Genomic DNA, 27,472 nt, shown 5'->3' on the forward strand with positions numbered 1-27,472 from the left:
AGCAACAGAAAGAAAGCCACAAGGAATTCTGTTGCCACAAGACATGCAACAAACATTTAGAAGACGGTCAAAACTTGGTGATGGCTGCATAATCATTCCCTGGAGCTAAATACAAGGTGATAACGAAAGAAAACCTCTGACGTGACACCTGGGCTGGACCCGAGCATACAGTCAGCTACAAGAATGGGCCAGACAAAGTCCAGATGCTCTTCATTCAGTGTGAGTAGAGTTTGAGCCAGTTTGCGGAAAAGAAAGGACACACATTTTAATCTCTAGATGTGTAGACACATCTCAAAGAAACTTTACATCTGCAGCATAAAGGGGTCGTTAAAAAGTATTCATTCTGGGTTGCCAAACCCAAATACATGGAAACTTTTAAAAAATTTTATGTGTAAAAAATATTTTGAAAACCATGCATCCTTTTCCTTCCCCTTCGTAATCACAATTTTTTTTCCATTTTGCATTGGCCCATGACTTAAAGCCACGACAAAATACATTAACGCCCAAGTTTGTAACATGACAAAACATTAAAACCCTTAAAGGCTATGAAAACTTTCACCAGGGACAGTATGTGTCATTTTATGCAACACGTGAGAAAAAACAGATGCCAGAGACAAAACTGTTGCAGGAAAAACACTGCAAGGATATAGTCGACATTTTATTTTTCATTGAAGAGGTTCTATTTTTTCCCCCCCGTGCCTTCAGACCAAAACGTGAATCAGAAGGAACAAACAAATCCCCTGATTAAGTGTACAATTCTGTCATAAGAGAGAAACAAAATTAATTGTGGTTAATGCATCTCATTAACCAGTAGTTGCTTAGCTGTTATGGCATTTATATACTGTTTAAAGAGGAAATCTTCTCAAGAAGCATCGATCTTTTAACGTAGAAATTAGTATCCTAATCTGAATCCAACAATGAACAAAACAAAACAAAAAAACGATGTTACCCGGGTCTGTGCATAAGGGTGTTGGACGATTGGCCAAATATAAAGTGATGTTTTGATCAAAAGAAAAGACAAGAAAAAAAAAAAAAAAAAAAAAATCAATGCAAGCTGGCCTCCAGGAGACTGCTTTAACGACAGTGATAGACGACTCTGCAATCCACATCCTGCTTTACCATTCAGCTCTCTATGCGCACGCTCTGTGTGGCTTTCTCCTTCACAGGTGTTCAGATAGCTATTATGGTTGATCTCATCTGCTGCAAATCCAGTGTAAAATTCATTGTCTATAAAAATATTGAGATTTACTTGAAGGTAACCTTCTGAATGTGTTATAAGAAAAACTCCAGATGTCCATTGCAGTTGCACAGTGGGATGTATTGTATAAATATTGTACAAAATAAGGCAGTCTTTTTTTTTTTTTCCTTCTTCTTCTTCTTCTTCTTTTTCAGTAGGTCAAACCAGATACAAAAAATTTCAGGGAGGACAAAAAAAAAAAGAAAAAAAAGAAAAAGGATTGTTCAAGTCCAAACGATTTTCACATATTTCTGCTGCTGTTGTCAAATGTCAAGCAGTTTTACAGCATCAAACCAGGAGTATGGGGTTGCTGCAACAATGAACACACCCGCCCACTCACACAACAACGACCAAAAAAACAGGAGAAAAAAAAGAAAGAAAAGCAAAAAAAAAAAAACAAACAAAAAAGGAAAACCAAACCCCCACATGCATTCAGACAAGCAGACGATCTCCTGATGATCAACAGAAAAACAGCTTATTCTCCAACGCAACATCCCATTCCTGGACAAATCACTGAGACGTAGACACTTCTAATGTTGTGTACAGTGCAATACAAAGGGTTCATTCGTTTATTCAAACTGGTACTGTACTCTTGATAAGAAAACAACAAATGCTTAGTAAGGTCGCATGAATAATAATTGTAAATTTTTGAGCGTAGTAGTAGTAGTAGTACTCGTCTTTAATAGCTTTGGCTTTTTTTTTTTTAATTCTAAATTCATTCTGCTCCAACTCATTTACTAATTTGTGAATTTTATTATAGAAAACGTGAAAATTTAAGAAAATATTAGCACACTAAATAACCTGTAATTGAGTTGTTTTTTTTCTTCTTTTTTGCCGTCTCAGCAGTGGCCTGGGACAAAAGGTCCACCCCTGACCCATGAAGGAAACATCCGCTCTCATTTCTGTTATGACAGCCGTGAGTCAACTTTGTGTTTCTGAAGGACACGTATAAATATTGCCTGAAAAACAAAAACAAACAAACAAACAAACAAACGAACGAACAAATAATGAAAAAAAAAAAAAAGCGGTGGAGTGTACTTTTATGACGTGGCCTCCAATGGTTTCTAGGAACGTTTCTAGGAGCGGTTCTGCCTCGCTGCGAGCTAGAGGTTGAAAAAGTGATTACATGGCCTTAAATGGACTAGACACAGTTTTTTAGATGCTAACAGCAACTTCACAGGCAGACAGGAGTGCCAACGTGGTAGTCAGAGGATGGATGCTTTGCCACAGAAACCGGTGAGGACCCGCCCCCCGAAAGCCCCCCGCCGTCCTCCTTTCAGTCGTGCCAACAGCGACACTGCGAATGCCTATGAGGCACGAGAAGTTCATGAGGATGCTGAATGTCCGTATCCGACGGTTACAGTTCCCATCCGACAGGCCTGTGAAAAGCCAGCAGCACTTCGGCAGTGTCGGGAAGTTCCTCTGTGCGTTTTTCTGCTGTGGACGGACATGTGGGGCGCTCGACGTGCTACAGAAGCAGGAGGGTGAAGGCAAGGACTCCCTGTGCGGCTGGGCTGGGCTGACAGGGGGGTGGGGGGGGAGAGAGACGCCCCAGCAGGAGAGAAGGTTCTGCACCCGGGTTTCCAGGGCTGAGTAGCCACAAGCAGCTACTCCGAAGGCGGTCGCAGGGTGTGCAGCTTTCGATCGTCAAGGCCTTTCCAGTACTTGAAGTTGTTGTCCAAGTGCTGCATAAGATTGGGGAGGTCTGCAAAAGCTGGAGAAGAGAGATAAGAGGCGGCGTGAGGCGTGTAGTGAAAAAACACAAACATCACCCTTACCTTCTGTCTGTCTTGAGACATGCAGCAAAATCCTTATTTTTACACAAATCTCAGTGCGATGTTGTAATCCAATTTTAAAAATCAAACCATCACAAGAAAGGCCATTAACTGCACGGCGTTTACATGCAACGAATCATGTGTGTGGCAGCAAAGCTTCTGGGGAAAAGAATTGTTTCTGTTTGCATTTTTAGAATTTAGCGAAACTGGGAAAATGGTTTTCAATCCAAGACACATTTGATTGAAACCTGGCAGACAAATCAGCTGTGTAGCATAAAATGCTGGATTTACACAAAAAATTACGACAATGGAATCAGTCCACAGGGTTGTTAGGAAGTTTAAGAGCTTTTCTTATGCGTCTCTCCGGGACAAGTAAAATTTTGGAAAATAGTGGCAGCTAAGAGATTAAAATTGCAATAATTGAAATTTCTAATTGTATGCAATTATTTTACATATGATGGCAAAAAGCAAGTTTCCTCACTGTGACACCAAGCATATGTACAGATCAACATAAACCAACTAGTAGTTTTGATACATTAAAGTGAAATTAAACGACACATAGCTAATTTTAGGACAGAAAAAGCATTCAGTACATAAATTTCACCCGTAAGCACATCTTAGAATTAGATGCACTAATCGTTAATCGTCTCTGGTGTTTGGAAAGTCAAATGTAAAAAAAACAAGTTGGATTTGTTTCCCTGTCAAATCATATTTGGTCTATAAATCCTTCAATCTCCAACAGGTGCTTTGACAAATGCTTTAGAGTTAGGCAAACATCAAATAAAGACTAGGGACATTTGTTAATGCAAGTGGATAACCTCGTAATTCCGCCATTTTCCATTTATTTCAAAACTACGATCTCCATTAAAAACCACGTGGGGTGGAGGTGGAGTAATCAGCAGGTCCAACCTTTATAAAAAATTAGAAACTGGTGTCAGCCAAAAAAAGTCTCATCAGTGCATCCTTAGTTGAAGAATCCCCAAACTCAGACTCAGATGGATTTTATACAATCACGCCTTTCATTTCTTTCAATCCATCATAGTCTGGCTTTCCAAATTACACTTGTAAACAGTCAAGGAATTGTAAGGAAGTAAAACAAAAGCCAAAAAAAAAAAAAACAGGTTTGGTTTGTACACCGGTTGTGTTGTTTATGTGATGCCGTGTTGTCTCACCATCCCATGCATCAAACATGTCTGTGATGAAGTAGTCTATAAAGGAAATCTGGGACTTTGGGATGCTACACGTGTTTCTGTCAAACACAGGCATGACCACTGGTAGACCTTGTCTCTTCTCCTCATCCGTCTGCGGTAAAGACAAGAGCACAAGTCACCATCATGTCCGACAACACTAAAAAGTCTGTTACGAACATTTTGCGCCAAAAACAGCGTCGGATTCTAGAAATTGTATTAATAGTCCTTAGTAAACGTATTTACCTGTGCAAAATACTCCTCAGAGATGCGGCCAGCCCATTCTATGCAGAGCTCCAGAGGCCTGCACGGATTAGAGATGTCTGCACACTTGATCAGCATCCGCTTGACGAGGATCCGGTTCTCTGGGGACGTCAGGACGTTTTTGACAGCCTCTTCGTCACTGCTTCCCTAAACGAAACCAACGCAGGAGGTCAGGATGAGCAGAACTCCAGTGCTCCAGATCCTTTCAGATGAAAATATATACTCTGAGAAGTCCAGAATACATACTTTTTGTTTTGCTTCGTTGGCCTGTCTTGTTGATTTGAGTACACTGGACTCAAATGCAGTGCAATAAAAGTAGTTAATTGGTGTTAATCCCGTCTTTAGAAAAAGGCCTAAAAACTGGGGAGTAACCATCATCTCAGAAGTGAGGGGAGGCGAAAAGAAGTGAAAGTCCTATACGCAAATTGTTACTTAGCACACAAAAATGAAATGAAAGTGACAGGTAACACGGCAAGGGACCTCATAATTTAATTTGAACACAGAAACTGACCGCACTATGTTAGGTAAATGCAACAGCACAGATATGCAAATTAATCAAGATGAGTAAAAAGTGAACGCCCTATACCTGCTGCCTTTTCGAACACAAGTAATATCTGAAAATAATTTTTAAAAAGTCTAAATATAAACTAGATATGGCCTTCTCGCTGTGCTGCCTATAATTCAGTCAAAAATAATGTGGAGAGCGAATGAGTGTAATTCTGAAATATCTGTAAAAACCCTGTTCGGATACCTGCCTGGTTTCTTCCTGTAACAGACCTCGTTTTCTCATCACGTTATAATCCCTCCTTACCTCAGAAGACCCTGCATCACTCTCCTTGCTGCTGCTGTCGTCTGGTCTAATGTCTGCTCCCTGACATGTCTCATTCTATTGTGAAAATAAAGATTTTATTTAAATATGTGGGAAGTAACAGTGACCACAACTTCTGTACATAAATGAAAAAGAGCTGGGTTTATTCCTGGTATTAACTAACTAGCAATGGATGTAAAATAGGTTATAACAACAGTTTGTGTTGTTAACTAGCTTAATATGATATACCGGATGAACTGGTCAGCATTTTGCTATCATTATCTGCGTGCAGCAGTGTTAGCTAATCACTTTACTCGGTTTGTTTAGAAGAAAAGTGCAAAGTTTAGGTTTTTTTTTTTTTTCCTTTTTGGGTCTGGCTAGTGGCTGCACATGGCAGACCGTGAGGCTCTGCTCTGCAGCAGGTTCTGATCAGTGATCAGATCCACGGGCGTAACGGGCGTTAAGCTCGCGGTTCGTTTAAAGACGGCTCGGAGAATCACCTTACCACATCTTTACAACCCTTTAAACAGTTGTTAACGGTGGAAAAAAAGTGCGGAGGACATGTCCCACGTGTCAGTTACGCCCATGCCTGAAAACATTTCAATATCCATGTTGAGCATTCCGCACAGAGACGGTAAAGATAGAACCAGGTTGTTAAATTCTCCCGCTCTCTAACACAAGAACCAAGAACACAAGAACTCTCTGCTGCTGGTTTATGAATCTCTAGAGAAAGAGTTAGACATTGTATTTCTTCCTATTTGAAAGAAATCAGAATGGAAATGTTGTAATATTACTTCTGTAAACGCAATTATTTAACAATCATTTGTCATTCTAATACAATTACCGTGTTTTATTGTGATGTCATGTTAAATCTCACCCCGTTCTCCTCCAGAGCAGCCAGCGGCTTGTTGATGCTGTTCACAAACTTGTTGACGTGTTCAAAGTGTTTGGTCATCTCCGTTGCGAGGACCATGTCTATGACGGCCTGTCGCAACGATCGATATTCGTTCCTGAAGAGAAGAAGAAGACGATAACAAGGGAGAGAGAGAGAGATGGGAGGAGGAAAAGAAGGAGGTAGGGACAGCGTGGTGGGTAGCATGGAAACCCGTGTAAACAGTTTTCTCCTTCTGACGACAGTGACAGTGGCGATGAATGGCTGCTTTGTTTGTCGCTCCGCCGCCCCCCCCCCGTCCAGCCCTCCACGGGGACCAGCACATGTGAGCTATTCTGTTTTGGGGCTCAAATCACATTACTGTCCCGCCAGAGCCAACACACAAACATGCGCACAAACACACACTGTGATCGTTCAGCAGCAGAAATTCAGACTTGCTTTACGGCCTGCCCTTCCTAACAGAAGTTGCTCCCAACGATTTATGAATAATGATGAATGCACTTTATTTAAATGAATCAATAGTAAACAACACCAAATACAATCTGAACCTTTTTGTAACACAGAGCAAAACCGTGTCTCAGCACAAAAGCTGCCAAATGAGACAAATCTTTTTTTTTTCGCTAAGACAATTATGCAACATTGTTATAAGGATATTCTAAGGTTGCAGCCACCTACTCAAATGATATTATCTACAACTTTACTTTAAAGTTTGTGTAATAGGCTTTTTTTTAAAAAAAGATCTAATGTGCTTTCTAAAAAAAAAAAAAATTACAAAAGATTTCCAAGCAGAATAATTTTTTTTCCACTATCATCTTGTGCGTCAATAATAAATAGAATATTATAAAAAAGTTAGCTTGTCTCAGTAATTCTGTTCAATATAGAAAAATCCCAGATTCACACAGAGTGATGTGCTTTTTAATCATTGTGTGCCCTGTTAATTTTGATTCAACAATCAACTTTTCAGTTTTGAAGAACTAATGACGAATTGATTTTAATGGCTTCATACAGCTTTACAGTGAGATGTGACAATAAATAAATCATCAGATCTGGATTTAAAATGTAGATGAGAAAACCTGGAATATTTTATTTGATTTTAATATTGTTACACCTCTGATACATGAATGGCATAACAACACTGCACCTGAACTTGTGATTTTTGTAAAGAAAAGGTCTGAAGCATTTTCTTTTTTGTTATATCATTAGGAGGTAAAAACAAATACTCCCTTGACAGGGTGTGGATTAACTCTTTTAAATTTAGCATGAGTAGAAAAAACCCCCTAAGTCGGGAGATTTTTTTTTTCTTCAAGGAGTTGTGTGGTTTTTATTTCTTAGTATCTGAGCAGAACATCTGCAAGTATTTGATTGTAGAAGTTAAAAAAAAAAATGCATTTTTGAGATAATCGTCTCTGATCAAAACACATCTCCTTACCTTTCTATGTGTTTGAAGATGTTGCACTTATCATCTCTGGTGGTGAGCTGGAAGGCCAGGGCAGCATGGTGGCTCTCTAGCACAGCTGTGTCGTTGTAGAGAATGGCCAGCTCACTTCCTGCGTTGCACAGGAAGCTGTTGGTGCGGCCCGGGTGGTCAACATCGTGCACGGTGGCGGCAATCAGAGCAGCCACTTCATCAATGGGATCCAAACTTTGCTGTCAGGACAAACAAGTTTTGAAAAATGTATATTAAAGACTGAGAACAAAACACTTTACTGTCTTTGAAACTAAAGGTGATGATGTAAACCAAAACCGAGGACAGAATCACTTTACTCAACGCTGCATGTCGTGGTTATGTGCAGGTCAGCGGTTCCGCTAAATAAAGCAGTAGCTTTTCTTTTTCTTTATCAAAGAACATTTAACTGTAGCACAACTGTCCATTTGGGCACACATTCCAAAATGATAGGAGAATTTAAGTTCTTAAAGTGCATGTGGTCTGTAAAGCACAAGTGACCTTCAACACAAACGTTGACCTATGGAATTCCTGGGACTCATTAACCTCGTGTGATGTAACTTCACAGTTCACCGGCTAAAGCCCCGAGAGATCACCGGGCCGAGATCAGAAATAGATGCTTTGAGTAATCGGCTTAACGAGTCCCAGCCGTCAACACGTTACTGAACCACTGACACATTTGGGCAAAACTGTGACTCTAGGATTGAGAAGAAACTGATGGACCGTTATGTCCACATTACCTTGTCCTGGCAGCCCCAGTAACATGTAGCATTTAGGTATAAACTAGGTTACCACTGACACAACATGTAACGTGCACACAGTGGCTTGCAAAAGGTGAATGCCACCTAAATTCATATTATAAGCACGATGTCAATGTATTTCATTGGGATTTTTACATGATATGGGGGTTGTTTTTAATCACCATCCACAAGCTGAGATCCGTATTTCTGCCCAGGACAGCTTCCCTTCATCAGGAACAGATTCTATATTTCTGTTGAAAATAAGCATCCCCACAGCATGATGCTGCCACTGCTATGTGTCAAGGGCATTGCTGCGCTCAGAGTGATACGAGGAATCAGTTTTCTACCCTCCATTAAATTTTGCATGTTGGCAAAAAGGTTTAAATTCAGATCTCATCTGACAAGGATGCCTTCTGCTAAATGTTGGCTGCACTCTACAAACTCTGGACGGGAATTTTCTGACGTTCTATTAACAGTAAAAAACGTTTACGGGTTATGAATACTTTCACAATTTTCTAAATAAAAATAGTTTTAAGCCACAAACTAATGCATTTAGTTTCCAAGTAGCCAGACGTGAGTATAACAGAATATTACGTAGACTATGAAGAATAAGGACCTGGCATACAAAATGAAGCATCAAGCCTAAATGACAACTTACAACATAGGAGAAATTAATTGCGTTAACTCTAATGACATGCTTTTAGCTCCCTGATTCTCTGGGAATCCTTGTGTTGGTGCAGAAAATCAAAACAACGTTTATGGAAAACTGTTATCTTTGGTATTTTTCATAGATGCAACTACAAAAATGGAAAGAGATGACATAAATATCCCATTTGAAATGTTGAGCAAGCGGCCAAAGTCCAAGAAACACTTTACAAGACTTTCAGAAAGCCTGACTGTCTCAAGACTCCTTTAAGCAATTAGCAGAAAGCCAGACTCTTTAAATAACAACTTCAAGAAATGAAAGCTGGTTCAAAACCTCTACACAACACTTCACTACATTTCAAGAAAAACACAGACTTTTTAACCCAAATGTTTTTGTATTATTATTTAAGAATAATAATAATAATAATAAAAAGATATCCTCATAATTATGTGCATTCAAAATGTTATATTTCCCATTTTACCTTCACCCTCTCCTTGGAGAGAAAATATGCCGTAGCATGCAGGACGTCAGCCGCATGGGTGGAGTTGTGGTAGGAGTTGCTGGAGTGGTAGTTGGCTTCAATCACTTGCAGCCAGGAGCGCAATGTAGCTTCAGGGCAGTTTAAAAACTCGCACACTCCGAAGCGGGAGAAAATCTTGAGGCCCAAGAAGGTCAAAGGCCTGCAGGAGGATTTAGGGCGGCGAGTTAACAAGCCATCTGCGAGAAGACTCTTTCCACAACAGGAAAACACCTGTGGTCATCCTTTAAGAGCGGGAGGTCTCACCGTTTCATGGTCGCAGCCTCCAAGCTAAAGATGTCAAAGTCCCATGAGTCCTCAGTTTCCATCGTCTGGGCGATCCGAGGGGGGATGTCGTTTAATGACAGAAGGGTCGCCAGGTTACTTGGCAGATGGTTGGGCTCTGCGAGCAAAATAAAAATAAAAACAGGAAAAAAGCAAAAACAAAACTGAAAAAATCTTAGCAAACGGAGCGAAGGGAAAGGCAACCCGGTTTGATTGGGGTCTACCGTTTGTGTAAACTCACGCTTTGTGGCGAGGATGTATTCGTTTCCTGACAGTCTGCGTAAACCATCCTGTTCAGAGGAGAAACAAGAAGGGAAGCTTTAGTTTGCCTTTTTGTAACCATTAGATTAGGGGTTCAGCTCAGAGGGAAGATCATCAGCACAACCTATGGAAGGAGGGTCACTCCAGGAGCCAACGTAGCCCCGGCTGAGACATTAATTGTAATCGTACCAGATGTAATACGGAGCTCTTCATGCAGCCCAATGATACAATCATCAGTTTTATGCACTCCGACAGTGGAGTCTGGAATGACACCGTGATTATTTATGACTGTATGTTACCCAATCTACAGCAAATTATTTAACTTGGTCATTTCTCTTCCTTTGGGGATTCCTGTATGTTGTTACAGCAAATGGGGCTTATCAGAGGGAAAACGGGGCCTCACCCAAATAATCAACCAAGCAGAGAGAAGTGTAATGATCGGACTCTCTAAGGACTGTGACTCATACCAGCTGGGTGTAACAGACGGCTTGTTAAGAATTTGGACATCAAGAGAAACAATCATGACCTTTCTAGTGCTTGTTGGGTCGGAAATTTTTAAAATGTACTTTAACATCAGAATCCCCAGATGTTTGAACATTTAAAGAAGAGGTCTTCCAAATTGGATTCTTAATTGAAAAATCCAAAGTACAACCACAAAATAAATCAAGGTTTCTATGTGAAATTAATGTGGTTAATCCTGCAGACATAATCACTTAAAAAGGGGAAAAAAGTCTCGTCTGAACAGTTCCCATCCAATAAAATATGTACAAAAAAACGTTAAAGAAAATATGAATAATTAAAAAAAATACCTTATTTAGATATTTGGGTTCTGATAAAGTTGACCGGTGTGCTGTAACATTTATGTTGGTTTTCTGTCAGACTTGTTCCGCACAGCACAGGTTACAGTACACACTGGGTGTTGGTGAGTGCATGGGTGTGTGTCACAATGGGAAATGTTTACTTCACAAGTGCAAAAGGAAGAGGAGACTGGCTCATCTTTGACCCATGCATTGTCTCGTGGTGCTGCTGCCTCAGTACTATTTTAGGAGCCCCCCCCCCCCCCCCCCCAAAAAAAAAGTCAGAAAAAAAGAGAGCTGACCTTTATTTTTTTCAATCGTCACTTGATCGACTTGATTCTACCACGTGAGCTCGGACAAACCGCCTGGCATAACTCCGGCTTTTATCGCTTCTACCGAACAAATCTTCTTTGGAATGGACCAGCACCTCAGTGCCGTCGCTTTGTCACAGAGGAGTTCATGTAAAAGCAAAGCCGTGCATGTTCATCTGGTCCAAAGAACAGGATGTTTCTGGGCCTCTGGTCGTGGAGAGGGAAACGAGTGTTGCTGGGTGTATGTGTGCAGAGACAGAGGGAGAGAGAAAGGGTGGGGTGGGCTTTCCTCTCCAGCCTACAGGAGCACAAAGGACAATCTAACACTTCCTCTGGGTTTGTTGCCAAGACTGCCAACTTGGCACTACTTCTTGTTCTTCACCACTAGTGTCTAGTAATCTTTCTTTGCCTCCTCCTCTTTGGAAATGATAATTTAAAAAAATAAATAAATAAATAAATCACACACCCGTAATCTTATTATTATTACCAGATCACAGATGTTTCAGTAGGAGTCAGGTTGTGTACAAGAACCTTTTCAGTTTGTGCCGCAGAAAAACAGCACCGCCGCTTACCAAGTGTGACGATGACCGAGAATCTACTCACCGTCATCAGCCCCCCGACGAGGTCGCTGGTGTGTGGATCTTCATCCTTGGTGCCCAGCTGTGGAGAGTACAGCTCTGTGGTCCTCAGGATTTCCAGCACCCGATCTAAGGCCTCTGCCACAGGCATGGGGCTGCTTTCCTGTGCTTGGTTTATGATGTTTATAACCTGATTGAGGAGAGAAAAACAGCCATATTAGTTGGAACAGTGCAAGAAATACGAAAGCAGACTGAAAACATCAGAATGTTTTAATTTTCTGGCTGGAATGCAGAAAAAGAAAATTGGCAAAAGCAAAGCCAAAAAAAACACACTCCAGCCAGCACCGCTATACAGCATGTGGGTCATTTGAAGCCTTTGGACTGTGGCTACAAACAGCCCGTTCCTGCTGTTTCACGCAAGGAGAAAAAGGTCATAAAATAAAGCTGAGCACCCATGAAAAAAACCACAACGACCCCCACAGCAAAAAGATTCCAGTGTTTCATTGGTAACTTTTCTATTTTTTATTCCACTTTTTTTTTTTTTATTGTTTTTATTTTGTTTGTTGCTGATTGAACATGTCCCTGTGACTCCTCAGAGCTGATACTGCTAACCTGTGAGGCAGGAGGGAATAGACAGTTATTGACATACAGATGATCGACATTACGCTCAGAAAAAGCATCACGCCTCCTGCACAGACAGGGGAACCGCTAATTCTGACTGCAAACGAGGACGTCTCAGTTTTAATTAGCAGAAAAATGCTGATGCTTCTAAACATGTGGCCTGAACTAAACTAAAAGAAATAGCAGCTACAGATATCTGGGGGGGGGGAACAAAACAACAAAACCTCATTACGTATTAAATAAGCACATGAAATTTGGCTGAGAATAAAGGAATAAAAAAATCCCATGAGGCCATGGCAGGGTACCAAAAGTCTGCAGTGTTTTTTTTTAAATTTTATTACTCATATCTCCTTGCATATTATACTGATCAACCTCTTTTTAAAGCTGACTGAATAAGGCTTTTCTTTTCAGAACAACCACAGACCTGCAAAATATTCTTCCAAATGTTGCTCATTTGGGATTTATTCAAATTTCAGATTTCTATCCCTTTTGTAATCTGAGCTACGGGAGCCAGTTGTATTGGAAATAAAATAAATAAATAAATAAAAAAACCCTTTAAATTTTCCAGGGAAGCCCAAAAAAAACCTATTTTTTAAATAAAATGCTAAAAGGTTATTTTCAGCTCTTAAATACATAAATTGCTAACTAAGTTAACAACAACAACAACAAAAAAAAAGACATGTAAAGATGTGTATCCTTTTATAACCAACATGCATTCTCTCTCAAAAAAAAAGTCTGAAAAGTAACGTCGGCTCTAACAATGGGCACCAATGGCAAGGTTATCAAAGCATGTACAAAAACACAAATTTGAACTAATTTGCTTGCGCACACCCTTCCCTCCCCCAACACACACACGCACGCACACAGCCAGCAGTCGTATCACTGCTCTAATCTCCAGAGGACGACGCCCACAGGGATCGACTGCACAGTCAAATGATGCAGCAGAAGAACCGCAGTGTGTCATATGACCCCCTCCCTGGGGACTCGCGCTGCGTCGAACCATCCAAGCTACACAAACCGCTTAAAACGGCGGGCCATTCCCATCCAACATGCTCCTACTTGTCTTGTGCATGAAATGTGGCATTTTATCAACCCATCTCCACTTGAAACAGCCAGTGTGTCTGTGTGACTTCTACACTCCACTTCGGTGGTGGTGCAAGAAGCGCTCGTGGCCTTTTTAGCACTTTTAGAATAAAAGTGTGTAGTCACGAGACGGTAAGAGATAATCATATGACGGAGGCTAGGAGGGACGGAGGGGACTGGGATGAACCCACCTTGGTGATGGGAGCCTCTATCGTCATGGAGTGAATTCGGGCCATTGAGGAGTGTCTTCTCTGTGAGCTACCTGTTAGGATGGAAGAGGGAACGTCTTCAACCACAAAATAAGGAGCACATGTTCCAGCCATGCCCTAATTAACGTGTTGCGTGTATCCAAACAACGCGCAACACAAACACAAACAGCTGGGCAGGTTTTGTAAGCTGACAAGAAGCAGAGTGTTTCCATCATCCATCTCCCTTCACTCTCACCATCGCTCCCCCGAGACGTTATGGATTTGACATCCAGAGAGCCTTTCCTCCGGTCTTTGTGCTTACAGCTTAGTATATCTGGAGGAGGGAAAACACTTTGTGTTATTTACATCAGCACATGTAGTTCACATGCTTTGTTTGCACATCACCATGTCTTTACATAACTGAGCAGGATGTAGCCGTTTTTGTGTGTGTGTGTTGCTTCTCATAAGCTTGGTGTGAAGATGATTTCTGTGGACATATGGATAATACATATATATGTCCTTTTTTTCTTTTTGGCAAATGGCAGCAGTGACAAACTTAAAACGGAATAAATAAACCAAACTAAGTGAACCGGAAGTAAACTAGAAGGTTTTTGCTTTGCAAGAACCTGGTGTTATTCCGTCTTGTGTCTTTAAAAATTACTTAAAAACAGCTAACTACATGTTTTTAATATATGGACACCAAACCTTTCAGACAAAATTTTCATCAGAGTGCAGAGAACCTTTCTTTATTTATGTTTATTGTTGTTGTTTTTTTAAATTTGCAAAGAAAATTTAAGAAAAATTTATTTAGAGAGAACCTATAAGTACAAAATCACTAACATTCATAAAATAAATGTAAATGGTGCATGTGGCGTTACCATGAAGTATATTAGAAATTATAAAAAAATATATATTTTGAAAACTTTATACAGGATTATTGATTCAGATGAGTGAACTGCGGTTTACATTTTGTATTTCTGACAGTCCTGACAGAACAGTCAGTTCTGCTGAAATGGAAGTCTTACTCTCAACACTTTTACAGAAAATGAAACTTTTCTTTGTTTTCTTGAGCGTTCAGACAAACCTTTTATGGACATCTGGTTTTTCAATAATAATAATAAAAAAAGAACAGAAATGACAACCAATATTGAGTTTTGTGATTTGTTTATGCACACAGGCATAATTAAGGTGTAAGCACTGAAAAAAGTGAAAATAAAATTAAATGATACAAAACATAGGGCAACTGGGGACGAAATAAAAACAATAGGAATTAATATGACGAGCAGGAAATAGAGATTTTAGCAGGTGAGGCTTGAATTCTGATCAGACGCTACGAGGTGAAAAGGTGCCGCAGAGGAAACGGAGTGAGATTTAATGAACTGGGACAACATTTAAAGCTCCGGAAACAAACGGAACAGAGCCGCTGACGCAAACCAACGAGAGATACCACCCCTGTTTACTGTTTACTTGTTGGACGTCGAGCAGCAGAGTTTTGAAATCAGTCACAGCTACGGCTTCTTTTTGCATTGGATGCCACATTGCAGCAGGAAACAATAGGCAACATCAAAGTACTTTTTCCAAGGTCCACTAAAAGCGAGATTAAAGTTATTTCAAGGTTATTTCTCAGCAAGCTGAACCTGACATAACCACTGACTGTCATTTCTTACGTGGTTTTAAACCCAGCGCATGTGTGTCCTAAGTTATTTGATGTAAAATAAAAAAGAATGGTGATAGGATCTTCAATAATAGAGAATAAATATGTCACCATCTAATCCTGCTGTACAAAAATGGAAATATTTTCAAGAAGAAATAGTGGCATGAGCTTCTACATTTCAGATTTGTTTTCAAAGTTTCTGTAAATACAAAAGTATATAAATAACTTACTGATTAATTTTCCATTTATTTATTTATTACATATTTAGGGTATAAGTATTTATTTATTACATTTATTTTTTTGTGACATTTAAAAAAGAGGTGAAGAGATATCACAAAGAGTCTTAAAAGTCTGATATTTATAGAAACATCTTAACTTAAGAATCTCACCTGTTTGTGACTCTGCCTGCACACGATCAGCGGATTTATCAGTCTGCACAGACAAATGAGAAAGACACATTGACACATGCAAACAAAGTAAACCCTTCTCATTGTTTACTACTTAGCAAAACCGCCAATCTCACCTTATTATTATCATTTAAAGGCCTGTTGATAGACACACAGTGTCTGATTTTTCTGTGGACGACAAAGGCACAACTTTACATCCGCTAAAACAAAACGGTGTGATGAACGGAGGCGATTTATTCTCCAGCTCACTCACCCTCCCTGTCCAATCACAGGTGTGATTTTCACATTTTGCTGAATGCTGTCTCCATTCTTCTTTTTGGCATAATAAATCCCCTGCCACTCCTGGAACATAACACAACAGGCCGACGGACCCTTTGTAAGACACAACAGGCCGATGGACTGCTTGGCAACGTACGATTGAAAAAAAAAAAAAAAAAAAAAAAAAAAAGTGAAATGTTGAAAGTGTCCCGTTTGTGTGCAACAGGTGGTGAAGACGGAGCGGGTCACAGAATGGCAACTCGCTTTAATGGAGAGAGCGAGCGCAACTGGAGTCCAGCGCGCTTGTTTCATGTCCACCCTCTCCCACCCCGCAGATTAAAAAGACCCTTCCTGCTGTTAGGCTGTCCAGGATTGACCTTTGCGCTCTGTGTGGTGAGATTACTGCACATGAAACGGAGCTGCTGGATGACCAGCGGCGCAGGCCGACGGGGCACGTGCGTGCAGGGATTCGGATATCTGGGGTGCTTACACAAGTGATGCGAAGCAACGTGCACAGGAGACAGCTACGGACGTACATGGGGGCTGATAAAAGATGTGGAAGTGTAAAGAGCACACGTTACCTTTCCTTTTCGTATACAGGAGTTAATCGTTTCAAGAAGATCAGGCTTATTCTTCTCGCTTTTAGGCACTTCTATGATTTCCTTCCCTACTAGCTCGCCTTGTTGGTAGCCCATAATGGACTCGTAGGCAGGATTCACATACTGCAAAGGCAGGGAAAGAAAAGTGATGAGTTCAGGCACACTTAACTACTGTTTCTTAATTAACTGAAGAAAAGAAGCAAAAAAAAAAAAAAAAAAAAGACATTTTCAGCTCATTAGATTAAGAAGAAAACATCCTGAACACACAAGCCACAGTGTTTTGGGACCATTTAAATGACAGAATCTACTATTACTCCTGAATGAGATCCCAAGATATGAACAGGAGCTAAAAAAATAAAAAAGGGTCTGAGGAGAACAGAGGGAGAGAATGAAACACACACACATGGTTGGAGGGGAAAACAAATGAAATAAATCCCAACCTGAATTACTTGATCTTCAGAAGTGATCTCGATGGCGTCTTGGCTTTGTTCCAGAGCTGTGAAAATGGCATTACTAGCCCTGGCAGGGAAAGGAAACAACATCAAGACATTAATGTTGGATCATGTTTTAAGACAAGAAGTTACAATTATTCATACCTCTGACACATTTACCTGTTGTGTTTTTTTTTTTTTTCAATTTAACTAAATAGTTTGTTTTTGATGGGAAATAACAAGTGTACAAATGAGTATTCATTTTGTAAAAAAAATAAGATAAAATAAAAAAAATAAATGTAAAATATGATTTCTGTTCTTCACAATATTCAATAAGAAACTATCTTGGCAATACAGCTGCATGTCACCCTTCTTATAACTGCTAAGCAGCTGTTAAAATATCCACTGATATTTTAACCATTTCTCTTTGCCAAAGGTTTAAGGTTGGAGGCCTTGTCTCCGCCAACGTAATCTTCAGTTTCTTTAGCTTCTTTATCAGATTCAAGTCGGGACACTTCAAACAGATAATGTTACTGCCAGTCAGAGGAAACATGCTGGTAAAAATGGAAAGGTTGCTCCAGAACTAAATCTGTTAGGAGTGTGAATAATTTTGTGTTCCACTGTGGAAAAGTTAAAAATGCATGAAAAAAAAAGCTTTTAAGCTGAAAAACATTCTCCACTAGCTTTATTTTAGTCAAATATTTCACAAGCTGCATGTCACTGCATTGTTGTGAATAGATAGGTTTTGTTTTAAAAAAAAAATTATTGTACAATATGGAGTGTTGGTGTTTTTTTTTTCCTTTTTGTTTTTTGTTGTCTAAGCACATTATGTTAGAGTATTTTCCAGTTGAACCAATCAGAAATATGTCAACCTAAATGCACAGTACTTGCAGCATTTGTGTTATCCTTCCTGTAATACAAGGGATTCATTCAGCAGTATTATGAGAGTTAGAGTATAAAAAAAAGTATCTTTGCAACTGCAGACTATTTTGTTTTGTCTGTGTGTGTCCAAGTATGTGGGGTTGGGAGGTGTGCGTGTGTGTGTGTGTGTGTGTGTGTGTGTGCATTGAGGTGCAGAAAGCTTAAACGTGATAAGCAAACTTCACCACTGATATAGAGCTTAACTACAATGTAGCGTAATTGGAAGCATGACTCACCTCAGTTTGAACTGTGCCCGCACCTCTCCGTGCTCCAGCTGTCGCAGCTCGTTGTAGCAGGCCATCAAATGGACATTTTCCACATACCTCTAAGGGTCAGAGCAACAGAGGCCCGTCAAAAGTGGATAAATAAAACCTACAATATGCAATGCTAATCCACGTATCGGCAAGTGGGGACATTCTCAAAACAAAAAAAAAGGGGGCCACGAGGGCGTATCTTCAATAACTTTCATTTCCCATGGAAAGACATAAATCATCAGTTGCAGATCTGATTCTTATCAGTGGAAAACCACGTTTTCAGGCAGAATAAGATACACTGTGTACTTTAAGCTTACCCTATTAAAGCCAGCATTGATCAGCGGCATCACAGAGGCTTCCTCTCTGTCTGGCCTTAGAAAACAAACAAAACAAACAAACAAACAAAAAAAAACCCACGAAAAACACGTTAGCAGCAAAGCAGCACATGATAAATGCTTGTTTAGAGAACATCTGAGGGCTGCTCCAGATGACAGGCTGGAGGCATACACACTACGTTTCCATCTTTTTTTTTCCTTACCAACATTTCCCCCTTAATCACGAGCTACCAATTGGGGCAATAAAAAAAAAAGAAAAAAAGAAAAAGAAGAAAGCAAACATGTACCTTTTCACGACGGCGACTATCACAGTGTTTTCTGAGGAGTTGACCGCTCTAATTGACCTGAATGTAAACAGAGAGAGCCTTTTTAGCAAGTGAGCGAGGCGGTTGGAAAAGCCTGTGGCATCAAATCAATGTATTTTCAGTTTTTCACGCTCCGATTCTCACAGGCAGGCAGAGCCCAGACGTGGAGCTCTGCGAGCGGTGCCGAGGCCTCTGAAAGAATGCAGTGTACAGGGCCGCTCGTCTGCCTGCGGTTTCCCCCAGCCAGTGGTCATAAAGGCCCTTTAGTGCCCCCAACTAGAGCCTGAGCGTGTACACTGAACATATGGATCGTCCAAAGATGAATAGGGTTAACATACCGTCCGGGCATGGCAAATGAATGTTTGTAAATGCACTTTTGGTTTGCGCCGAGGCTAAAGATAGACGGTGGTACGGGCCAGGCACCGCTCGTAACTCGGCGACATAAATCCACAAGGTAGAGAAATGAGAAAAATCAGCCGGCCGTTCACCACAGATAATGAGAAGCACGACCATGAGGACTGAAACTCGTAAAAGTTGTGCTACAGCTGGTCCCTTCGAGGTCACCTGGCATGTGTTGGATCACGGGCCCTGAATCAGTTGAGTTGTAAAGTTGAGTTAGGAGTAGGGATGCAGAGATACACCTTTTTTCACTTCTGATACCGATACAGAGGTTTAGTATCTTTAGTATCAGCCAGTACTGAAAAACTGTGCTGGACAGACTTACAAAGTTTCCTTTTTTTAAAAAAAAACACAAACATAAAGGTACTCAATCACAAATGTATTTGATAACTCTACACCAGTACAGCACACTTAAATACACAAATTGATTCACAAGCTTGGTCAAACATGTAAAAACAAGGCAACTTTAATTTGTTCAATCAGTGCAATTAACTATGGAAGCCCGTTTCCGCCACTCTGCTAAAAAAAAAATAAAAAAATTATCTCATTATAATGAGATAGTATCTCATTATTTTGAGATAGTATCTCATTATAATAAGATTATTATTATTATTTTTTTTTTAGCAGAGTGGCGGAAATGGGCTTCCATAATTAACAGTAAACCAGCCAATGTGAAATAAATAATAACCTGAAACCGACAAAAGCAACAGGTTGAGGACCTTTTTCAAATATGTATAAAATAAACTGCGACAAGCCTTTGTACCAATATGATTCAGAAAGTGCAATTAGGAATTCTAAAATAATTTTAAATAAATAAAGCACAACATCGCTCAGAGCACAAAGCACAGATCTAGACTGAAAACATGTTTCCTTATGGATCAGGCACATTGTTACCGATACCTGATCTAGAATTATTTTTATTATCAGGATCGATACATATATTAGTATCGGATTGGTGCATTTCTATTTAGGATAAAACTCATAAAAAATAAAACAACCAAATGAAATAATTCCCAGAATTCTATTTTGTTTTCAATAGTTTCCTTATTTTAGCTGAATGAGACTATCATAGTTACAAAAATTAAACCAACAATCACAAATGATACAACTCGGTTGAATGTAAACTTGAGTAAATCTTTCTGATGTCCTTTTTAAAAACACAAATATTCTCGACAATATCGGCTTTTATTGGATTAAACCGGAGGCGTGCAGTTCAAAGGTGTGAGGTTTAAAGGATGCTTAATTACAGCAGAGATAAGGGAGATTGCCTTACCGGCACAGTGCTTCAGCGTCAAAGTGTCTGGAATGTCTGTGGTCAATGATGACGAGGTCGTGATGCTTCTCTGAGAAGCATTCGAGAGCGGATTCAGGCGTCCGCACCACACTGCACCTGTAGTTAGCCTTCTCACACGCCCAGCAGAAGCCATTGCTTTGACTGTCCTCTTTGGCAAAAACTAAAAGTACCTGGAAGACAGGAAATGACAGAGGAGACGCGGATTAAACGTGTATGTTCTGACCTGCATTTTGTTAGAAAGGCATCCACAAAGACATGCATCTTTCACATTTATTGCAACACCTTGCAAAAAGGCCCTCATATGTGAATTTTATTTAACTGCAGTAGCTAAATCTCATGCTGAAAGATCCCAGCCTTTCAATGTCAGTCAGTGTTTTTAGAACGGGGGGAAATCACAGAAATATATTTATTTTATTTATTCTATTTTTGTTGTTGTTTATTTTACTTTATTGATCTTAGTTTGCTAGAATTGCTGGTCCTTCTAATAGTTTATGTACCGGTAAAAATCAAAAAAATGTACATAGAGTCTGGATATAACTTGAAAGTTTCTTGCATGCAATATTTAAATTTCGGAATAATATGAGAAGATTCAATGTCAGCTTTGTGTTGATCTTCTTAAGTCAGGAAATGGCAATAGGTCAAGGCATAATTAAAACATTACTACCAATAAATCAACCTTATCATCTAGATAATGTTGTCAAATGATAGTCATTATACATATTATAGTTTATTATCATAATATAAGAAAGGCTATGTAAACATGTAGTCATTTATTTGACAGTAGTTTAAGCTGTACTATGAAAATGCCAAATTTATTTAAAAAAGCACATTGAAAAACACTAATCAAAAGTAAACCAAAGTGTCATTAAAATGAAAAAAAGTAAATAAAGAAGTTCAGATAAATAAAAAAAATCAAAAAATCAATGACTGTAAAATAGAAAAAATATTTGCATATAGTCACGCAAAAATTAAATAAATAAATAAAACATTAGGTTGCGCTATGAGAGCATGTGTGTTTTTACAACATTTCTGGACATATCTAAAAATAACTAAAATCACACACGTATCACATCAAAGACCACATGATTAGAAAATCATTACTTTGTCTTGTACATACAGTGTATAAACGTGGGTTTGTAAATCAGACAGTTAGACAGAAAAACGGATCTCAATTCAACAATCAGTTTGATGATCTTGCAGGTTATTGCAGTTCATGAGCCTCAAAAGAACTAAGAAAGAAAATTCAAAACAACTTTCAACAAGTTTAGGTCTGTCTGTCCAAGCAAGTTCAGTCTATAAAAGCAGAAGGTGTCGTCAAAAACCCAAAATCACATTGCAGGGCATACTGCAGAGTCCTGCGGTTCATTCTTGAACACTAAGTGGACAAAGGCCAGGACTTCTGGAATAATGTTCCTTGAAATTTTAACTGGATTATTTGGACAACAGAACAGAAAAGTTTGGCATAAACCTAGAAAAAAAAAAAAATAAATAAAAATAATGCTAGTAAAAAAATGTTGTGCAAACTATGAAGGACAGAGGTGAAAGTGTGATGGTTTGGTGATTCTCATCAACAGTAGGAGGTAGCCAGAATGTATGTATTGTATCCAATCATGGTTGGGGAAAATATAAATAGTACATAGTAACGTCTCTTTAACATACTGAAATGACACTTTGGAGAACAGTGGGGATATGCAGAAATAATAATGAATAAAATTTAGGCTCATTACCCGTACGGCTTGCACATGTGCAAAAAAGCACTAACTATTAAACAAGAGGAAATCCACGAAATGAAGATAAATATATGTTGGTATTAGCTCATATTGTTAATCTCAGCCAGAACCACAACTATTAAATCCCAGTGGTTTTCCCACAAGCAACAGGACAAAGGCACCATGAGCTATTCTGTGTTTCTAGGAGAACCAAAGCCAAACCGTCCATCCATCCATCCATTTTCTAAACACCCTTCTTCCCTAATGGGGTCGGTAGGGTTGCCGGTGCCTATCTCCAGCTGCGTCCCGGGCGAGAGGCGGGGTATACCCTGGACAGGTCGCCAGTCTGTCACAGGGCCCAAAGCCAAACCGTCTCCATGTTAGTATGGATCCCTGTACGTCCAAGAGAAACTGGTTGGTTGACTAGTGTGTTTCTAAAAGTTAGCTCCAGAAAAAACAAGAAGCCAAAAAAAAAAAAAAAAAACTCCTTCAAAATTACCTTTAGTATATATACATGCATTTTATCTCCAGGCAGCTAGGATTTTCACCAACGCACACAGTTTTCATTTGGCAGTAACTCTAAAGACTAACACACAATCTGCAACAATAGAGAAGTTAGTTATTCCATTCAAGGTAGCAGGAGAAAGAACAAAGTTCCTCCTCCAAGGATAATTCATATTTCAAAATACCTCAAGCACATTCTGCGCTTGAGGTATTGGCTTGTATGGAAGCCTGGCAAGTTTGTTACATTGTTGAAAGAAAGCCAGAGGAGTTCCCTCCAAGGTATATAGGAGACACAGAAAACAATGAAGGACAACCAGTGACAAATTATCAAGGCGTGTCAGGTATTTTCTGGGGATTCCATGTTTTGCGGCTGCTGCTGGCACTAATTCCACATTTTCTTCCTACTTGACTTGACCATGAGCACTTTCAATACTCTCATTCGCGTTGCTTAATCTGACATTTTGCAGTGTGACATTGGTAATGCATAGATGGAACAGTATGAAATGCTAAAAGTCCTGTATGATCTTTACAGATCACACATTGTTAGCGAGGCCAGACATTCTGAACATGTCATCTACTCTGTGAAAAAAACGATGCGATAAACATCATCCTCACAGTGACGCACAGGCGGGAGCATCATTAGGGATGATTTTCTTTAGATGGACAGTGAAGGCTGTCAGGGTGGAGCAAATTACAGGGTAAAGCTGTAATGAAATTTGTAAGAAGCTGAAAAAGCTGAAAAGTTTAGACTGATGCATTTTCAAGTCTTAGAGAGACTTCAACCTTCGTCTAACTAAGAGTCTCTGGCAAGACTTTAAAAGAGTTGATCACAAATGTTCACCATCCAATCAAAATGTGATCTTAGCCCATTTTGAGTAGAAAAGCTGGCAAATATTTAGACACATTTTCCACATTTTTGGATTTTTATCACCAAAAAACTTAGAAAACCACGCTCACCCTTCTAGTTCAAAGTTTATTGCTCAGATTTGAAGACTTTTTTTTGTCACTTTTACTTGTAAAATGACTTGTCTAAATCACTTACTGAATGTGTGGTAATCTGATCTCATGGTTTGATTTGCCGAGATGACTATGCACAGCTCACAGCTGCTGCGTTCCTGCTCGTTCGCGCCCGTCATTCTATAATCAGCCTACGATTTGACCCGCGGGCCCGGAGAGTACGGCCCCAGATTGATCGGGCTTAGCTCTTATTCCTGTGCGTCACAGGTTTTATAGTCCGCTGTGATGATCTATGGCACAATTAGTCGAGGCGGCTTGGACTGGCTGCAGCCCCTCTTCCCCCACCCTCACCCCAACAGGTCTAACCAAGGCTACGTCTGAAAGTGCTGCTGCAGCTACCATCAAGCCAGCCATTGAGAGCGAGCTCCCTCTCTGCCGCCACGCTTCCAAGCAACCCCCACCTCCAGTCTCTCCCTCCGCCTTCCCTTCACTTGCGTAAATACTGGACAGGAGATTTAGGCCCGCCTCCCAGAGCGGTGCTGCTCTAAGAGTAGATTCATGAGTCACTCTCTCAAACAGACGTCATCTCCGACTGTTGGCAGGCAGCAGAGTGAATGTAAAGAAGAAGAAGCTTGTTCTGCACGTTGAAGTTTGCATCGCACCTGTGAGGTTGAGTCAGGACAGAAGTGGACGAGACAATTTCAGCTCGACTGGCGTAGCACTTAGCTCAAAGTCGACAGAAGCAGCGAATGCGTCTGTCTGACGGAGGTGATCCAAATGTAAATCATATTCCACATACTGTAGGAGTATTTTCCCTACAAGCAGCAATAAGTGCACAGGTCGTAAATACATCACCTCAGATTCCTGCAACTATGTTCAGTACGCACGGGGGAATTAGATCAGAATTCCACATTGGGATGTTGGGAGGAGAGTCAACATTCCCCCAGAGGACGTGGACCTGGGTATTGAGGCCAAGATCAGACCAGACAGATTCACCGTGGTTTGACGTGAAAATGTATATGTATTTCTAACTTTCAAAAGGAACAATGAGGGAGAAAAGTGCTCAAAAGCGAGGAAAGTCACAGAAAGAGAAAGTTGCCGAGCATTTGGTAGCACCTAATTATGTCGTTTAGACAACATTATGGCTGAAAAGAGGCATAAGGGCCCGCCTGATCCTGTGAGGAGGAGGGCATGACAGGATCAGCTGTGAGTGACAAAAACAGGAAGGGGATATCTCTCTACCTCGTTTTCCTACTGTGGCCAAACTCAAATGCATCAAACAATGAGACTGAGTCTGTGCACTCACAATACACGGAGCGTTAATTCAGATGGTTTCATTCTCAAAAATACCCCCGGCTGTGTTGGAGAGGCAATGTTTAGAGTTTTAAACTAGCTGTTTTATCCCTCCCCTGGTAAACAATCAAAAAGAAAAGAAGGTTCCAAAATGGGAAAAATCCTTTTATCACCTCAATCTCATGACAAAGACAAGTACATTTTTACATTTTAAGCTTAGAAATTTGAGGTAGAAACTTCTAATATATTCTTGAATCAAGGATTAATGAGAAATATTTCCTACAAATTTGGAATTTCCCATTTTCACACGCAGCAGAAGCGGGACATGCGGCTGGAACAAACTGTATCTTGAGAGAACGTCAGAGAAGATCCAGCCTGCGGTGACGAAACTGCTGATCCTCTGCAGTCCTCCAGAATGTGTATTGTTCATTATGGCATGTTCCCATTCTCAAATATTTGGCCCCGTTGCTTTGACAGCGCCAATGCTGCGTAGCACACAACACGTCCATTAACGGCTGAGCTTCCCTCCTCTCCAGTGAATGCTTGCATGTTCCTTAGAGAGGTGTGCCATTTTGAAGATATTCGAGATTTATTGCAACTCCAAACAAAAGCTGTTTTTTAATACTAATAATTAAAGAAACACTACAAAGTACTGACAGCCTCACCAGGTTTAGCTCTAATTCTCAGCAATCGGCTGCTGAAGAATGCAGGCATAAACCATCGACTGAAGCACTCCTGGTGTTGCCTTCGGGCTTTTATGCATTAAAGTATCACTCCATCACATGTCGAGAACTGTTTTACCGTACCTGAAGTGGGTCTTTAAATAGCTTCATTGGTCCAAACTGCACCTCTGTCAACGAGGTCTGAAAAATAAGAAGAATAGAAGGGTTAGAAACAAAACAGTTGAGAAATTTCACATGAAATGTCTTCTTGTATTAGTTTAGAGGTTGACTGGAGTTTACAAATCACAATGACAAAAGCCATTCCTTTTCACCTGACCTATATTAAATCAGGAAGAGCTGAAGCAAAGCAAACTGCATAAAACACAGACAAACAGGGAATATAGTTTAATTTTCTTTTGGCTGGCAGAAAAATCCAACTTAGATGGAATTTGAGATGATTATTGCCAATTTCACTAAACATGCAAACAGAAAAGGTACCCAATTAAACAGCTGGGTTCAATGACATGAAATACAGACCAGATATGATGCACAGGTTGATGTTTTTATCCATGGTAAGCAGTTTGTCGTGTCTAATTTTTGTTCTGTTATTTGAGCTTAAGTCATTGAGCAAACAGACAGAGAGCGTTTTTGAGGAAGACTGTGTGAGTAATCATCTCAGTCTTAAGAAAAAAGGAGAGTAAATTTTGGCTTAGACACTAATCTCTCAAGCAGATGAATAACATGAAATTATAGTTGTGTACAATATTATCCAACATGTGGGTCTTTACAATGCAAACAGCCAAGTTTGCCCTTCATTCAAAAAAATAATTTGTCACGAGCTCCAAACCCAACCTAGTCCTTGTTTATGTCCTTCTGTCTAGAACATGTTAATGTTATGGTTAAATTAAAGAGTGGCCATCTTGTTTCTATTTTTAGGTATTTGACTACAGGAAACAACCCAAGCTTTGCAAAAAACAGAATGAATAAATTATGTTAAATTTCTAATTTATGTCAAATGAAGAAGAAGGAAAAAAAAACAAAAAACAGATAGTCATAAACCAAATGGCACAAAAAGTGAAAAATGACAACAAAAGAAAACTACAGCTATTGGCTAGAATTTGTAACACAGCCAATCAAAATGCAGCTTTTTCTTTCCATTTGCTGCTGATTGGCTGTAACCCCAAGAGCGGAGAGCAGGATGACCATGGATGTTGCCATTGTGGGTATCAATGCTTTGCATTAAAAAGCATAAAAAAGCATTTTTAAGCACCAAATCACTAGATTTGGTGTTGGAACAATTAAAATAGTTAGCTGTATATATTAAAAAAGGCAAGCTGAAAGTAACAAACTGTCTAAAGTTCTGATTTAAAATTGGTCTTTGCTGCGATAGTAACCTTCAGTGAGGATCACCTGAACAGCAGCCGAAATCCACCTGAATCATTCAAAAAATATAATTTCTTTGTTTTTTTTCCCTTTGTTTTATGATAGTCTAATGTTTTCAGCTGTGTGATGTTCTAATGTTTTCTGTCAAAAATGACAATTTGGTCTCAACATACTTAAATAAAGGTTAAATAAAATAATCAAAAATAAAATAAAGCATTGATCTTTAAAAAAAAGCATTGATAAGAAAAAGTCAAAACGTGAAAGAAATCTGAAATCTTGAAGAAATAATCAACACATTAAAATAACAGGAATGTCTAGTTTACTAGAACTAAAGAGTATTTTAGAAACCTTTACTTATGAGACATTACTAAATGAAGCAGTTATTGCATTCTCTTTTTCTCTCAAAAAAACAAACAAAAGCTTTATGAAAATCCAATGACTTTGTGAGCTCTCCTTCTATCACACAGACATAC

At 39.6% G+C, this 27,472-nt stretch overlaps 1 protein-coding gene across 7 annotated transcripts in view; it reads right to left on the reverse strand.

The window, feature by feature from the left end:
• Window positions 1–645: 645 nt before the first annotated feature.
• Window positions 646–27,472, reverse strand: part of pde8a (phosphodiesterase 8A) — a 57,234-nt gene continuing 30,407 nt past the window's right edge. For 5 of the 7 annotated variants that reach the window (XM_044134195.1, XM_044134175.1, XM_044134166.1 and 2 more), the window contains 22 exons: window positions 25,761–25,817; window positions 20,471–20,661; window positions 18,781–18,837; window positions 18,476–18,530; window positions 18,141–18,229; window positions 16,993–17,071; window positions 16,535–16,675; window positions 15,949–16,037; window positions 15,812–15,863; window positions 15,678–15,720; window positions 13,891–13,968; window positions 13,638–13,708; window positions 11,768–11,932; window positions 10,037–10,085; window positions 9,778–9,913; window positions 9,475–9,673; window positions 7,593–7,810; window positions 6,149–6,281; window positions 5,275–5,349; window positions 4,446–4,610; window positions 4,185–4,314; window positions 646–2,951 (listed from right to left, as the gene is read on the reverse strand). In XM_044134195.1, coding sequence (XP_043990130.1) covers window positions 2,845–2,951; window positions 4,185–4,314; window positions 4,446–4,610; window positions 5,275–5,349; window positions 6,149–6,281; window positions 7,593–7,810; window positions 9,475–9,673; window positions 9,778–9,913; window positions 10,037–10,085; window positions 11,768–11,932; window positions 13,638–13,708; window positions 13,891–13,968; window positions 15,678–15,720; window positions 15,812–15,863; window positions 15,949–16,037; window positions 16,535–16,675; window positions 16,993–17,071; window positions 18,141–18,229; window positions 18,476–18,530; window positions 18,781–18,837; window positions 20,471–20,661; window positions 25,761–25,817 — 2,379 coding nt within the window. In that variant the 3' untranslated portion in view covers window positions 646–2,844. The remainder of the gene's footprint in view (window positions 2,952–4,184; window positions 4,315–4,445; window positions 4,611–5,274; window positions 5,350–6,148; window positions 6,282–7,592; window positions 7,811–9,474; window positions 9,674–9,777; window positions 9,914–10,036; window positions 10,086–11,767; window positions 11,933–13,637; window positions 13,709–13,890; window positions 13,969–15,677; window positions 15,721–15,811; window positions 15,864–15,948; window positions 16,038–16,534; window positions 16,676–16,992; window positions 17,072–18,140; window positions 18,230–18,475; window positions 18,531–18,780; window positions 18,838–20,470; window positions 20,662–25,760; window positions 25,818–27,472) is intronic. The other 2 variants (XM_044134213.1, XM_044134184.1) reach the window with 1 other exon arrangement.

Source organism: Gambusia affinis, linkage group LG02 (genome assembly GCF_019740435.1).
Source record: "Gambusia affinis linkage group LG02, SWU_Gaff_1.0, whole genome shotgun sequence".
NCBI classification, from domain to species: Eukaryota; Metazoa; Chordata; class Actinopteri; order Cyprinodontiformes; family Poeciliidae; genus Gambusia; species Gambusia affinis.